Source organism: Pan troglodytes, chromosome 2 (assembly GCF_028858775.2).
Source record: "Pan troglodytes isolate AG18354 chromosome 2, NHGRI_mPanTro3-v2.0_pri, whole genome shotgun sequence".
NCBI classification, from domain to species: domain Eukaryota; kingdom Metazoa; phylum Chordata; class Mammalia; order Primates; family Hominidae; genus Pan; species Pan troglodytes.
The window spans coordinates 116,710,324-116,727,812 of NC_086015.1; the positions used below are offsets into that span (position 1 = coordinate 116,710,324).

General features: G+C 38.6%; 1 protein-coding gene across 15 annotated transcripts in view; it reads right to left on the minus strand.

Moving 5' to 3' along the window:
• The window catches only part of CFAP44 (cilia and flagella associated protein 44), a 158,535-nt gene that overhangs the window by 95,216 nt on the left and 45,830 nt on the right, over positions 1 to 17,489 (minus strand). For all 15 annotated transcript variants that reach the window (XR_010155709.1, XR_010155710.1, XR_010155708.1 and 12 more), the window contains 2 exons: positions 15,045 to 15,254; positions 14,277 to 14,387 (listed from right to left, as the gene is read on the minus strand). Coding sequence is in view for 12 of the 15 variants with exons in the window: in XM_009446166.5 (XP_009444441.3) it covers positions 14,277 to 14,387; positions 15,045 to 15,254 (321 nt within the window). In the remaining 3 variants the exon portion in view is untranslated. The remainder of the gene's footprint in view (positions 1 to 14,276; positions 14,388 to 15,044; positions 15,255 to 17,489) is intronic.

Here is a 17,489-nt window from a genome sequence, read left to right on the forward strand (position 1 = left end):
CTATCTGCCTCAGTTTAACAAACGTGGATGTTCCCAAGGCTTTTGTCTTCTTCCCTCTTCTCTCCCTCCATAAGCATTTTCTGGGAAATCTTACAACCTTCATTACCACTTACATGCAATTAAATTTCAAATTAATCTCTCCAGCCCAGACCTGTCTCTTGACTTCAAAACCATGCATTTAATCATGAATGGGAAATCTCCATCTTGATATTTACAGATACATTATTTGAAATGTTTATTCATTTGGTTATTTCATCCTACAATTATTTGTTGTGTACCTACTATGTACTCAGCATTTTCTTAAGTGGTAGGGATAAATTTATAATAAGAAAAACATATAATATCTGCCATTATGTAGCTTACCTCCAATGGAGGCTTGTCATTTAGCAAACCAGGTAAATAAATGTAAATTATAATTGCAGAAGTCCTGCAGAGGTGTCATAAGAACAAGTAGGTTGTATAAAGCTTTCAGAGAAGGTGGTATCTGAGCTTCAAGGTAAAAAATGTATAAATTATAATTATATAATGAGTTAAGGGAGGGTTTGAGGGAGCAAGCCCTCAAGGGAAACACCATGTGCAAAAGTCCTGTGGAACATTTGCTTTTATAAGAAAATTGTGGCTTGGATGGCATCACCTAGGGCAAAAGAACAGAATGAGAGGAGAGATTGGGAGAGCCTTAGGGAAACTTAATACTCAATGACTGAGTGAAGGAGACTGAGAAAGAATGACAAGATGTGGGAGAGGGAACCAGCAAAGCATAGTATCACAAAAGTGAAAGCGAGATGGTATTTCAAAAAGTAAGGAAAGATTGACAGGATCAAATGATGCTAAGAGGTCAAGAAAGATAAGAACTAAATGTTAAATGGATATTATTGGTGCTTTTAGAAGAGCTGATTTGGTGGAATGATGAGACTAGAAGTCAGGTAAGAGCACATAAAGGAGAGAGTGATATATAAGGAAATGGAATCTGAGAATAGTCAATCCTTCTGAGAAAGTTGGCTGATTAGAGAAATATGGTAGTAGCTAGAGGAGAATATAAGATCAAGGAAGTTATATTTTGTAAGTGGGAGAGACAAGAACATATTTAAATACTGAAGGAAACAATTCAATAAACAGGTATGATTAAATTTCTATGACAGAAAAGAGAAATAATGTAAAATATTGAAAAAAAACTGGGAGAAAGTAGAAACAAATGGGCAAGAGGCAGAATTGGCCTTAAGTAGGAAGGGAGACAGCTTCTCTATTGCAAAAGAGGGACGAGGAGCAGGTGAATACAGAGGTAAATGGGATTTTCCATTTGGTAGTGGGAAATGAAAAAGTTCCTGCCTGAGGGCTCCTGGTTTTTCTATGATGTAAGTGATGCTGAGAGTGAATTGGGAGCAAAAGGCTTGAAGCTTTGTGGAGAAGAAAAGTTCTAAAATGGTCACCATGTGTGAAAGAGGGAGTTGATAAGAGCAATGTCATAGGATTGCTGAACGATTTCATGGATTATGTCCAGGCCATTTTAATCACTAAATTATAGAGGAGCTAATCTTCATTGACATATAACTATCTCCAGCAGCCTTTGGCTGATTACTATAGGCAAATATAAATTAGTTGGGGAAATTCAGAGATGGACTTTTGCTAGATGGGTATGAAGAAAAGACAGAGGGATAAAGGAAATCAGGGCATTGGAAGAATGTTATTGATCCTTGTTTGTCTTAGTCAGTTCAGGCTTCTGTAATAGAATATCATAAACTAAGTAGCTTAAATGACAGAAATTCATTTCTCAGAGTTCTAGGAGCTTGGAAGTCCAAGATCAAGGGACTGGCAGATCCAGTATCTGATAAGGGCATTTTTCCTGCTGCATCGATGGTGGTCTTCTTGTATGCTCACAGGACAGAGAGAAGAAACTCTGGTCCCTTCATCCCCTAATAAGGAAACTAATCCCATTCACAAGGGCTCCACCCTCATGACCTAATTACCTCAAAGGCCCCACCTCCAAATACTATCACATGGGGAATTTAGGCTTCAACATATGAATTGGAGTGTCAGGAGGAGCATAAACATTCAGTCCATAGTATTATTGAAATAAAGAATTATAAATTTGAAGCTGGATATGGAAGGAAATGAAGAAAAGAGTGAACTAGTAAGTTAGGAAAAGCAAATGGTGAATGAAATACAGGTCTCTGTGTCGTGAAAGAACTACTTGGAGATAAGAGTGGCAAATAAATTGTCTCAAAACGACAAAGGGTGAACTCAGAGTAAAGGCTAGTTTAATAGTTGACCTTTTTTAAAAATTATACTTTAAGTTCTAGGATACATGTGCAGAACGTGCAGGTTTGTTACATAGGTATACACGTGCCATGGTGGTTTGCTGCACCCATCGACCCATCATCTACATTAGGTATTTCTCCTAATGCTATCCCTCCCCTAGCCCCCAACCCCCTGCCAGGCCCCAGTGTGTGATGTTCCCCTCCCTGTGTCCATGTGTTCTCATTGTTCAACTTCCACTTATGAGTGAGAACATGTGGTGTTTGGTTTTCTGTTCCTGTGTTAGTTTGCTGAGAATGATGATTTCCAAATAGTTGACTTTTTTTTTTTTTTTCTTCTGAGACGGAGTCTTGCTCTGTCACCCAGGCTGGAGTGCAGTGGCATGATCTAAGCTCACTGCAAGCTCTGACTCATGGGTTTACACCATTCTCCTGCCTCAGCCTCCCAAGTAGGTGGGACTGCAGGTGCCCGCCACCACGCCTGGGTAATTTTTTTGTATTTTTAGTAGAGACAGAGTTCCACCGTGTTAGCCAGGATGGTCTCGATCCCCTGACCTTGTGATCCACCCACCTTGACCTCCCAAAGTGCTGGGATTACAGGTGTGAGCCACCATAACTGGCCCCAAATAGTTGACTTTTAAGCTTGAGCTCTTATAGTTGTTATGTGCTGAATTGTGTCCCTTCAGAAAAAAATTCATATATTGAAGTCCTAACCCTCAATACTTCAGAATGTGACTGATAGATCTTTGGGGATAGATCTTTGGGGATAGATCTTTAAAAGAGATAAGTTAAAATAGGGTTGTTTGGGTGGGCCCTTAATCCAATATGATTGATGTCTTTATAAGAAAAGGGGATTAAGACACAGACAACACAAACATAGAGATGACCATGTGAGAACACAGCAAGAAACAGCTGTCTGCAAGCCAAGCAGCGGTCTCATAAGAAACTAAATCTACCAACACCTTGATTTGGGGCTTCTAGCCTCCAGAATTGTAAGGAAAGAAATTATGTTGTTTAAGCCATCCACTTTGTTGTATTTTGTTATGGTAGGTCTAGCAAACAAAAACACAGTAATAAGTATCCAGTGGGTAGCTGTGAAAGTGTGTGGGCAAACTATAAAAATCATGGAAGATGAGGGAGTCAAGAAGTTCAGAGTCTGATGCTGTTTGATCGATTATCCACATGGTTAATATCTAATATGGTTTGGCTGTGTCCCCACCCAAGTTTCATCTTGAATTGTAGCCCCCACAATTCCCACGTGTCGTGGGAGGGACCTGGTGGAAGGTAATTGGATCATTGGGGCAGGTCTTTCCTGTGCTGTTTTCATGACAGTGAATAAGTCTCACAAGATCTGACAGATTTATAAAGAGGAGTTCCCCTGCACAAGTCTTCTTCTTGCCTGCCGCCATGTAAGACATCCCTTAGCTCTTCCTTTGTCTTCCACCATGATTGTGAGGCCTTCCCAGCCATGAGGAACTGTGAGTCCATTAAACCTCTTTTTATTTATAAATTACCCAGTCTTAGGTATGTCTTTATCAGTAGTGTGAAAACAGACTAATACAATATCATTCAGAATACTTGTTTGCACTTTTACTAGAGAGAAAGACAACCATATTCTTAAAATTCAAATAAAGAAACAGGATCAACCAGGTAGTCAGAAGATGATAGCAATGTGGAAAGAAAAGATGTTATAGGTGAATGACAAGAGCCTCAAAGAAAGAGAGTTTATATTTTATGATTTTCTTTCTTTTTTAAAAAACTTCATTGTATGTGGTAAAAACAACATTTGATCTATCCCAGAGAAAGTTCCATATCACTTGAGAAGAATGTGTATTCTACTGCTGTCGGTGGACTGCTCTGAACACATCTGTTAGGGCTATTTGGCCTATGGTGTTATACAGGTCTTCTGGGGTTTTGTTTGTTTGTTTGTTTGTTTTGAGCTGGGGTCTTACTCTCACCCAGGCTGGAGGGTGGTGGTGTGACCTCAGCTCACTGAAACCTCCACCTCCCGGGTTCAAGCGATTCTCCCACCTCAGCCTCCCCAGTAGCTGGGACTATAGGCATGCCACCATAAAGCTAATTTTTGTATATTTTTTTTGGTAGAGACAGGGTTTCACCATGTTGACCAGGCTTGTCTCAAACTCCTGACCTCAGGTGATCTGCCTGCCTCAGCCTCCCAGAGTGCTGAGATTATAGGCATGAGGCACTGCGCCCTGCCTCTGTTTCTTTATTGATCTTTGATCTATATGTTTTATCCATTATTAGAAGTGGGATACTGAAATCTGCTATCATTGTATTACTGTCTATTTCTCCCTTCATCTTTCTCAATGTTTGCTTTATATATTTAGGTGCTCTGAGGTGGGATGTATATATATTCATAATTGTTATATCTTTCTGGTGGACTTATCTTTTATTATTATAAGATGTTATTCTTTGTATCTTATGATAGTTTTTTATGTAAAGTCTATTTTGTCAGATATAAATAGAGCAATCCCTGCTCATGTTTGGTTACCATTTGCATGGAATGTCTTTTTTCATCTCTTCACTTTCAACCAAGTTGGGTCTTATTTTTTTTATTCATTCAGCTTCTCTATGTCTTTAGATTGTGGAGTTTAATCCATATACATTTAAAATAATTATTGATAGGGAAGGATTTACTATTGTTGGCTTGTTCATTATTTCCTATTAGTCTGTAGGTCTTTTGTCTGTCTTTTGTCTATTGCTGTCTTCTTTTGTGTTTTGTCATTTAAGGCAAAGAAGATCAAGTTCAAAAGCATATTACATGAAACAGTGAAGAACAAAGAAGATACAGAGGAAGAGATGCCTAGGTTGTACAATCAGTAAGTCTTCCTGAACTACTGAAGGGCAAGGTGGTTAGAGGCGGGGACAAGACTAGAATAGGGAGGAGGCAGAGCAAGATGGCTGATTAGAAGCCTCCACCAATTGACCTCCCCACAGGAACACCAAATTTAACAACTATCTACACACACACAAAAACACCTTGCTAAGAATCAAAAATCAGGTGAGTGATGACAATACTTGGTTTTAACTTTATATCACTGAAAGAGGCACTGCAGAGGGTAGGAAAGACAGTCTTGAATTGCTGACACCACTCTGGTGGCTTGTGGCATGAAGAGATAATCTGGGTACTTGGGGGAAGGACAGAGCAATAACTGTGAGACTGCATCAGAACACAGTGCTGCCTGTCACAACAGAAAGCAGCTTTGGGCAGAACTCAGCCAGTGCCCACAGACAGAGTATTTAGACCAGCCCGAGTCAGAGGGGAATGGTTCAGCCCAGTAGTCAGAACCTGAGTTCTGGTAAGCCTCACCACCATAGCCTAAAGTGCTCTGCGATCCTAAATAAACTTGAAAGGCAGTCTAGGCCATAAGGACTGCAATTCCTAGACAAGTCCTGGTGCTGTACTGGGCTCAGAGCCAGTGGATTTTGGAAGGCATGCAATATAGTGAGACACCAGCCTGGGTGGCCAAGAGAGTGTCTGTGCCACCTCTTGCCCAACCCCAGGCAGCACAGCTCGCAGCTCTGGGAGATAATTCTCCCATCTGCTTAAGGAGAGCAGGGGGAAAAATAAAGAGGACTTGGTCTTGCAACTTGGATACCAGCTAAGCCACAGTAGGTAGGGCACCAGGAAGAGTTGTGAGGCCCCTATTCCAGGCCCTAGGTCCCAGATGATATCTCCAGACACACCCTGGGACAGCAGGGAACCCATCTCCTTGAAGAGAAGGACTCAATCCTGGCAGGATTCATCACCTGCTGACTAAAGAGCGCTTGGCCCCGAATAATCAACAGTGATGGCCAGGTAGTACACACTGTGGGCCTTGGATGAGACTCTGGGACAAGCTGGTTTTAAGTATGACCCAGCACATTCCCAACTGTGGTGGCTATGAGGAAGGACTCCTTCTGCTTGAGAAGTAAGGAGAGGGAAGAGTCAAGGGTATTTTGTCTTGCAGTTTAGGTACCAGCTTGGGCACAGTGGAATAGAGCACTAAGTGGGCACCTGGGGCTCCCAATTTCAAGCCTTAGCTCTTGGACACCATTTCTGGTCCTGGGCCAGAGGAAAGCCCACTGTCCTGAAGGGAAAGACTCAGGACTGCCAGCATTCACCACAAGCTGACTGAAGAGCCCTTGGGCCTTGAGTGAGAATCAGCAATAGCCAGGGAGTACTTGCCACAGGTCTGGGGTAGTGGCAGCCTTGGAAAGAGACTTCTCTGCTTGTGGAAAAGGGAGGGAAGAATGGGAAGGACTGCATTTCATAGTTGGAGTGCCAGTTCAGCCACAGTAGAATAGAACACCAGGCAAATTCCTAAGGTTTCTGACTCCAGGCCCTGACTCCCAGACAGCATCCCAGAACCTGCCTGACGATCTCACCACCCTGAAGGGAATACAAGCCTGGCTGGCTTCACCACCTGCTGATTGTAGAGACCTAGGGACTTGAGCAAACATAGGCAGTAGCCAGGGAGTGGTTACCACAGGCCTTGGGCAAGACCCAGTGCTATTCTGGCTTCAGGACTGACCCAGCACAGTCCCAGTTGTGGGGACTTGCTTATTAGTTTGTTTATAAAATCAGTGTTAAGTTGTCATCAGTTAAAATAACAGGTTATAAGATATTATTTGCAATCCTGATAGTAACTTCAATGAAAAAAACATACAATGGATACACAAGAAATTTAAAACATACCACCAGAGAAAATCACCATCACTAAAACGTAGATAAGAAGGAAGGAGAGAAGAAAGAGAAGACCACAAATCAACCAGAAAACAAATAACAAAATGGCAAAAGTAAGTCCTTACTTATCGACAATAGCATTGAAAGTAAATGGACTAAACTCTCTAAACAAAAGAAATGAGATGGCTGAATGGATTTAAAAAACAAGACTCAGTGATCTGTTGCCTACAAGAAACACACCTCATCTATAAAGACACATATAGACTGAAAGTAAAGGAACAGAAAGATGTTCCATGCAAACAGAAATCAAAATAGAGTAGAAATAATTACACTTACATCAGACAAAAATAGATTTTAAGACATAGAAGGTCATTATATAATGATAAAGGGGTCAACTCAGTAAAAGGATATAACAATTGTAAATATATATGCATCCAATGCTGGAGAACTCAGATATATAAGCCAAATATTATTAGAGCTAAAGAAAGAGATCAACCCCAATACAACAATAGCTGGAGACTCTAACACCCAACTGTCAACACTGGACAGATCATCCAGGCAGAAAATCAACAAGGAAACATTGGACTTAATCTGCACTATAGACCAAATTGACCTAATAGATATTTATAGAACTTTTTATCCAATGGCTGCAGAATACACATTATTCTCCTCAGCATATGGATAATTCTTAAGAACAGACCATATGTTAGTCCACAAAACAAGTCTTAAAACATTCCAAAAGTTGAAATTATATCTAGTATCTTCTCTGACCACAATGGAATAAAATTAGAAAGCAATAAAAAGGAATTTTGGAGACTACATGAACTCACAGGAATTAAACAATATGTTCCTGAATGACCAGTGGGTCAATGAAGAAATTAAGAAGAAAATTTAAAAATGTCTTGAAACAAATGACAGTAGAAACACAACATACCAAAACCTATGGTATACGGTGAAAGCAGTACTAAGAGAAAAGTTTATAGCTATAAGCAACTACATCAAAAAAGATAGAAAAACCTCAAATAACTAATGACATATCTTAAAGAACTAAAAAAGCAAGTGCAAACCAAACCCAAAATTAGTAGAAGAAAATAAATGAAAAAGATCAGAACAAAATTAAATGAAATTGAAAGAAAACAAAAGATCGACAAATTAAAAAGTTGTTTTTTTCAAAAGATAAATTGACAAACCTTTAGCCAGACTAACAAAAAAAGAGAGAGAAGCCTAAAATATATGAAATCAAAGATGAAAAAGGAGACATTACAACTGATACCACAGAAATTCAAAGGATCAGTAGAGGCTACTATGAGCAACTTTATGCAAGTAAATTTTAAAACCTTGAAGAAATAGTAAAATTCCTAGACACATACAACCTACCAAGACTGAACCATGAAGAAATTCAAAACGTGAACAGACCAATTATAAGTAATGAGATCAAAGCCATAATAAAAAAATTCTCCTAGCAAAGAAAAGCCTGGGACCCAATGGCTTCACTGTTGAATTCTACCAAACATTTAAGAATACCAATCGTGCTCAAACTATTATGAAAAATGAGGAGGAGGGAATACTTCCAAACTCATTCAACAAGACCAGTACTACCCTAATACCAAAGCCAGACAAAGGCACATCATAAAAAGAAAACTATAGGCCACTATCACAGATGAATATTGATGCAAAACCTCAACAAAATACTAGCAAACTGAATTCAACAACACATTAAAAAGATCATTCATCATGGCCAAGTGGGAATTATCCCAGGGATGCAAGGATGGTTCAACATATGCAAATCAATCAATGTGGTACATCATATCAACAGAATGAAGGACAAAAATCACACCATCATTTCAATTGATGCTGAAAATGCACTTGATAAAATTCAACATCCCATCATGATAAAAATTCTCAAAAGACTGGATAGAGAAGGAATATACCTCAACACAATAAAACCCATATATGACAGACCTATAGCTAGTATCATACTGAATGAAGAAATACAGAAAGCCTTTCCTCTAAGATCTGAAACACAACAAAGATGCCCACTGTTACTGCTGTTATTCAACATAGTACAGGAAGTTCTAGATAGAGCAATCAGATAAGAAAGAAATAAAGGGCATCCAAACTAGAAAGAAAGAAGTCAAATTATCCTTGTTTGCAGATTATATGATCTTATATTTGGTAAAATCTAAAGACGCCACCAAAAAAACTATTAGAACTGGTAAACAAATTCGGTAAAGTTGCAGGATACAAAATCAACACACAAAAATCAATAGCATTTCTATACACCAACAGCAAACAATCTGAAAAAGAAATCAAAAAAGTAATCACACTTATAATAGCTACAAATAAAATAAAATACATAGAGATTAACTTAACCAAAGAAGTGAAAGATTTCTACAATGACAACTATAAAATATGGATGAAAGAAATTGAAGAGGACACAAAAAAGGAAAGATATTCCATATTCATAGATTGGAAGCATCAATATTGTTAAAATGTCCATAGTATCTAAAGCAATCTACAAATTCAATGCAATCCCTATCAAAATAGCAATCACATTCTTCATACACATAGAAAAAAAATCCTAAAATTTATACAGAATCACAAAAGACTCAGAATAGACAAAGCTATGCTGAGCAGAAAGAACAAAGCTGGAGAAATCACATTAGCTGACTTCAAGTTATACTACAGAGATACAGGAACCAAAACAGCATGGTACTGACATAAAAACAGAAACACAGACCAATAGAACAGAATACAGAATGCAGAAACAAATCCATACATCTACGATGAGCTCATTTTTGACAAAGATGCCAAGAACATACATTGCACAAAGAGCAGTCTCTTTAATAAACAGTTCTGGAAAAACTGGATATCCATATGCAGAAGAATAAAATGACCCCTATCTCTTGCTATATACAAAAATCAAATCAAAATGGATTAAAGACTTAAACTTAAGACCTCAAAACTATGAAACAATTAAAAGAAAACATTGGGGAAACTCTCCAGGACATTTGACTGGGCAAAGATTTCTTGAATAACACCCCACAAGCACAGGCAACCAAAGCGAAAATGGACAAATGGAATCACATCAACTTAAAAACCTTCTGCGCAGCAAAGGAAGCCATCAATAAAGTGAAGAGAATTTCTTTTAATTCTCTTCATAAAGTGAATTAAATTATCTAAATAAAGTGAAGAATATTTCTCTCACAGAATGAGAGAAAATATTTGCAAATTATCCATCTGACAAGGAATTAATAACCAGAATATATAAGGAGCCCAAACGACTCTATGGGGGAAAAAATCTACTAATCCAATTTTAAAATTGGGAAAAGTTCTGAAGAGACATTTCTGAAAAGAAGGCATGAGAATGGCAAACAGGTATATGAAAAGGTGCTCAACATCACTAATCATCAGAGAAATGCAAATAAAAACTATGATATATCATCTCATTCCTGTTAAAATGGCTTTTTTCCAAAAGACAGGCAATGCCAAATGCTGGCAAGAATGTGGAGTAAATTATACTGTTGGTAGGAATGTAAATTAGTACAACCACTATGGAGAACAGTTGGGGGTTCCTCAAAAAAACTAAAAATGGAGCTAACATATGATCCAGCAATCCCACTGCTAGGTATATACCCAAAAGAAAGGAAATCAGTATATTGAAGGAAATCAGTACATCTGTACTCCCATGTTTATTGCATCACTATTCACAATAGCCAAGATTTGAAAGCAACCTAAGTATCCCTCAACAGATGAATGGATAAAGAAAATGTAGTACATATACACAATGTGTACTCTTCAGCCATAAAAAAGAATGAAATCCTATGATTTGCAACAACCTGAATGGAACTGGAGGTTATTAAGTTAAGTGAAAAAAGCCAGGTACAGAAAGACAAACATCACATGGTCTCCCTTACTTGTGAGCTAACAATTAAAACAACTGAACTCATAGAGATGGCGAGTAGAATGATGGTTACCAGCGGCTTAGAAGGGTGGTGGGTGTGGCGGGGGGTGGGGTGCAAATTGGGGATGGTATATGAGTAAGAAAAAACACATAGAATGAATAAGATATAGTATTTATTAGCACAACCGGGAGATTATAGTCAATAATAATTTATTGCACATGTCAAAATAACTAAAAGAGTATGAGTGGATTGTTTGTAACACAAAGGATAAATGCTTGAGGTGATGGATATCCCATTTACCCTCATATGATTATTATGCATTATATGCCTTATCAAAATATCTCATGTACCCCATAAATACATATATCTACCATGTATCCACAAAAATTACAAATAATAATAATAAAGACCAGAATAACTCTCAAGATTCTGGCTTTAGTGACAGGGAAAATGAAGTCCAAGAATAATACGGGAGGAAGAACATGTCTTAGAGAAACTATAATGAACTCCATTTAGATACCTCAAAATTGTCTTCACAAAAATAAAAGATCACCAAGTTCTGTCAATTCTCTCTTCTAAATATCTCTTGTCTGCACAGTCTTTCACGCTCTAGTCACATCACAGCTGCCCAATAGATCCACCTGCCCCTGACCTGGCTCCCTTGTATCTTCTCCACACTGCTGCCAAAGTGAACATGGTAGTAGCCATGGCAGACAGAATGGCTCTGTGTGTACATGGGACGCACCCTCACCAGAACCACCCAAAGCCATCAGGCAGAAGCTTAATACGTTATGCTCAGATATGAGATCTGATAATTCAGCTGGTAAGGGCTAAGACCTATTGTAATTCGGACAATTAAAGTCTGTAGCAGGTCAGTTACATACAGTAATTTACTTTTTACTTTAGTAATTTGCAAATGACATTAGAAATACAAGTGCTAGCAAGCAGCACTGCCCAAAATGACTTTTAAATTATGCTGAGTGTTTTGGTCTTGTACGTTACAGGATGTTTGTCCCCTCCAAATCTCATGTTGAAATTTGATCTCTAATGTTAGACATGGGGCCTAATGGGAGGTGTTTGGGTCTTGCGGGTGGATGCCTCATGAATAGATTGATGATTTCCCTAGGTGGGGAAGGGGGTGGGTTCTTGTTCTATTCATTCCCAGGAGAGCTGGTTATTAAAAAGAGCCTGGCACCTCCCCACTCCCTCTTTTGTTTGTTTGTTTGTGATAGGGTCTCACTCTTGACACCCAAGCTGGATGGAGCGCAGTGGCACGATCTTGGCACACTGCAGCCTCAAGCGATCCTCCCACCTCAACCTCCCAAGTAGCTGGGACTAGAGGCATGCACCACCATACCTGGCTAATTTTTGTATTTTTTGTAGAGACAGGGTTTCACTATGTTGCCCAAGCTTGTCTCAACTGCTGCACTCAAGTGATTTACTTGCCTTGGCCTCCCAAAGTGCTGGGATTACAGGCGTGAGCCACTGCGCCTGATCTCCCCACTCTCCCTCTTGCTTCCTCTCTCACCACATGATCTCTATACAGGTTAACTCCTTTTCACCTTCTGACATGACTACAAGCCCGTGAGGCCCTCACCAGAAGAAGATGCTGGCACCATGCTTCTCGTATAGCCTGCAAAGCCATGAGCCAAATTGCCCAGCCTCAAGTATTCCTTTATAGCCATACAAATAAACTAAAAATTATTTTTAATTTTTTTAAACTTATTTTGAAATAAGTATAGATTTACAGGAAGTTGAAAAGATAGTACAGAGAGGTATCACATACCCTTCACTCAGTTTCTACCACTGGTTACATGTTATGCAACTATACACAACCACCCAGGACATTGACATTAGTATAGAATGTGTGTACAGCTCTACAGCATTTTTTCATATGTATAGATTTATGTAAGCATCATGACAATTAAGACACAAAACTATACCATCACCACAAAGATCTCCTTCAAGCTACTTCTTTAATGTCACACCTACTCCCCTCCCACTCACCACCCCAACCCCTGCCAAATGTTGGTTGATCTTTTTAACTTTGTATCTAGGGAAGTGAATGAAGGATGCACATAATATTATATGTTGTGATATAAACATTCATGCTTTCTCACAGAGCTTCCTTTGCAGCTATCACTCCCCTCACCTGAACCATCTGTACCTATCTCTTATTCATTTGGTCATATCCTACCAATTTCTCAAAATCAAGGTACAATAATACAAAATAATAACTTAATTTTAACTTCTTCCTTTCTTGATAGTTCCCTGCTCTAAATTCACAACACACATTCTCTATACCAGGGGTGTCCAATCTTTTTGCTTCCCTGGGCCACACTGCAAAAAGAAGAATTGTCTTGGCCCACACATAAAATACACTAACACTAACAACAGCTGACGAGCTAAAAAAAAAAATTGCAAAATATCTCATAAAGTTTTAAGAAAGTTTACGAATTTGTGTTGCGCCTCATTCAAAGCCCACATGCATGCAGCCCACAGGCTATGGGATGGACAAGCTTGGTCTACACCATTGATATTTTAGTCACCAATTCCTTTGTGAAACCTTATTATTCAATGATAAGGTATATTTAACTTTTTAAATGTATAGTTTTTTCTCCTTGAGAGACTACTTTGTACTGCTTATTTAATCCACCACAGTGCCTAGAAAATATAGAAACAATGAGTATTTGTTGACTAACTTCAAAAAGCATTTTGTAGATAATACTAATATATTTTATGGCCCTTTTATTTAGAAAAGCTTAAAGTGGATTACCAACGTTACTCCAATAATCCTGATGGCACTTCTATGCAATTCATCAGTATTATCATCTTGGCACCTGGCACAGCACTTGGTTTAGACAGTCAATCAATATTTAGATGACTGAATTCTCATATGCTCACATTTAGTAAAACTGGAGACATTAAAAGAGATTAGTAATCAATACCGAATTACCAATTGCTAAGAAAGAAGAAATAAAAGGATAGAAGAGAAAATAGATGTGGATTGAGGGCAGAGGAGAAGTAAAGAGATAAAGATGAGGAAAAGTACATTCAGACCTTAGAATTCAGCTTCTGATTGTTAGAGAGACTGACTGATCCAGGTGAAAGCATTTTGACATGCCGTGCCTGTGGCCAAAAGTCCCGTTGGAGCAAAGCCTGATATAACCCTGGTTTTTGAGAGAAGATCATGGTCAACTAATAAGCCCATGGAAGAGAAAGGAGGCAGTGAGGAGAGAGCAAGGCTCCTGAGTGATGCTCTACGGGCCAACCCCAGCAGCAGCCACCTGAGCTTTCTGTTGCCGCATCCCTGACCCTGACTGCAGGAACCAGGAGTGGGCTAAAAATTCCACCTGCTATTTTCTATCTACAAGATAGTTTCACTATGTAGGAATTGAGATTCAAACAGGAAGACAAATAATAATGACTTACATGAGACATGGGAGACCACATTAACTGGCACACAGGTCCAGGAGTATTAATATAACCAATTGGCTTATAATCCCTTTCCACTTCAAAGAAGAAAACAGTTTGATCTTTACTCTAAGGAAAAAGAGACACACCGACAAAATACGTATTACTATGAAATCTAGTCTATAGATCACAAAAAAGCATTTAATAACATAACGCTATCTCTATCTACAATGGTCATATATCCCAGATTATTCTAGGAGAATTCTTATTTCTAAAACTTGCTCAATTTTCCCCATTAGAACATTTGGAAAACCATGTGTTTCAGTATGTGGTTCTGAAAATATGATCACCATACTTTCAGAAATTCACACAAAAAAATTATACCATGCATATGCTCACCTATTAGTGCATAAAGAATTTACACAGTTATTCTCTTCATTTATGGCAATTCTATATAAGAACATAACTATGCTGAATAAAATACTGATTATAAATAATACAACTAGCATGGTCCCCAGTTGAAATTTTCAATTCACCTAAAATAAGCATTAGAATTCAATTTGTAAGAATATTTTTAAGTGTTATTCACATGCTCCAGCTCTCTTCTGATTAAAAAGAGGGTTATTCACAGACTACGCTGAAAGAATATGACTACAAAGAAAGCAAAATGTGAATATATTGATAGAAAATGAATTTCAGTAAATAAGACATGATGAAGTAGGAGGACTTATAAGGCAATTTAACTATAAAATTTCAACAAGAAAAGAAAGGAAATGTACTGCTTACCCCTGTGGCTAAAATTTCCCCATCACGTTCATAAGCTAAAGCAGTGACACAAGCAGTATGGGGTTTGAAAACCTGTTTCAATTGAATATCAGCATCCAAAATTTTCTTCCGTCCCGCAAAAATCGTGAGCCCTTTTGGATCATAAAGTTCAAGAATTCGAACAACTCCATCTTCAAATCCTACAATAATTTGTGCTCCAGTGAAGTTTACCTTGGAGAAAATTAAAGATAAGGGACCTGAAATTAGTTAAATTGAGAAAGTTGTACTATATAACAGATATTTTATTTAGACTCAGGTAATTTAATATTGGCTGCCCATTGGCAATTCCTTATACCACTTTCTGGTAACCTCTATCCATTCCAGCATAGTTCCTTATAACCAATGACCACAGGAAGGATAAACAACGTTAATTCAAACACTGAATAAACAAACAGCAGAGTGTCTGCCTACCACATGCTAAGCACCTATCATCAGCAACTCAGTGGTGAATATAAACCGACTCAGTGCTTGGTTTCACAGAGTTTTGGTCTAGTGAAAGGTGCAGACATTAATCACATAAATGAGTGTGAAATTGTGAACTGAAATAAGTGCTAAAAGAAAGAAATGTATTCTCTGAGAGCATGTAACAAAGAAGGCTGACCTCGACTTATGGCTTCCCTAAGAAAGAGATGGTGGAGCTGATAACAAAAGGATGCTCAGGAATTAGCTAGGTACAGGAAGGTGGCACAAGCACTCCTAAGAGAGAATTTAACTTGTGCAGAAGTCCTGTGGCAGGAAATAACAGAACTCAAGAAAAAGTTATAGTCTGACTAGAGTAAGAGAACAATGTTTCCTCAGGAGGCTGGAGAGGAAGAGAGGCAGGCAGCAGATCATAAAATGGCTTCCATGTCACAATAAGAAAAGCCTTCATCCCAGAGCAGTGGAAAGCCATCAAAGTGTTTTTAGTTGGGTTCCAGGGGGAAGTGGTAGTGACATGGTCAGATTTGCTCTTTTTAAAATGACATCCTAGCTGCAGTATGGAAAATAGATATGAGGTGGTTTGGATAGGATGCTGGGAGAACTTTTGAAAGATCCTTTAAGATGGCTTCTACACTTCAGGGGAACTATTGGTCTGAGGTAATGTAGTGAAGATGAGGGATATGAACATATTTTAGGAAGAGGTGTAATGGCCCTACTTGGTATTACTGGATATGGGGAATGAAGCAGAGGGAGGAGTCAAGGATGACTGATAATGGCACTAACTGTGACAGAAAACACTGGAAGGGAGCCAGGTGTGTGTGTGGTTTGTAGTTGCTATTGTTGATTTAGAGAGAGGGATGATTGGGGATGTGCAGAAGATCATGGACTTCGTTTTGGAAACATGGAGTTCGAGGTCCCCTTGAGATTTTAAAATAAAGATATCATAGCCTGCAGCTTAGAGGAAAAGTCTCAGCTAGACATGTAAACCTACCAATGTTGGAATGTACCAAATCTACTGTCTTGGAAGAGCCTGGGCATCCTGTAGAGCTCAGTGACCATCAGTTATGAGAATTTAGGGAATAAAAAAGCCGTACACCATTCAACTTCAGTTGAATGTTGTTTATCCAATAAAAATTTACTAAGTGTCTAAATGTACCAGTAACTATAGAGGCACTGGAGATGCAAAGAAGAATAAGGCATGGTTGTCACCATGAAAAACAGTCTAGTGGGAAGACAATAAAGCACATAATCTTAGTATGCTCTGATAAATGCTGTAAGAGATATACACACAAGCACTAAGGGGAAGAAAATCACAGAGGAAGGAGGCCCTAACTCTACTTGAAGGTAGATTCATGGAGGGCTATGCAGAGATGATGTCTGACCTGAGCTGAGTCATAAAAACTGATGTGTAGCCTTCCAGAAAGGTAAGGGGGTATGGAGAAGGGACAGTTTAATTGTAGCTTAAAATCCATATGATCATTACTCGAATATAAGCCTAAAAAAGGAAACATGCTGTGAACATTACACGATCATCTGAATAAACAATTCAATTACCTGGATTGTAGTTTTAAGACTTCAGTTAAGAGTGTAACTAGATTAGGATAGTGAGTGAGCTAGGTCTGCCAATCCAAATGCTCTGTCATTTCTACTTACTCTAGCCTCATCATGAAGATGGCTCTCTTCCCTGGACTAAGTTCTCTTTCTGATCTTGATCCCATCATGAAATTCCCCCTAATTCCAATTATATCCAAATTTACTTTTAGCCTGGAATATTTTCTCTTTAATTTCAACCCAAAATAGTAAAGATTAAATATTTCCCCAAATACTTCCATGGCATTTTAAAAATATGGCTGCAAATCTTTGATGGGCCTCCCATGGACAGATGGGGTTTAAGTTCCCTCCTCTTGATTCTGTATGGGGCTTGTGACTGTGTGACTGCTTCACCCAATCAAGTATGGTAGAAGTGATATTTTGACTTCTGGGGAA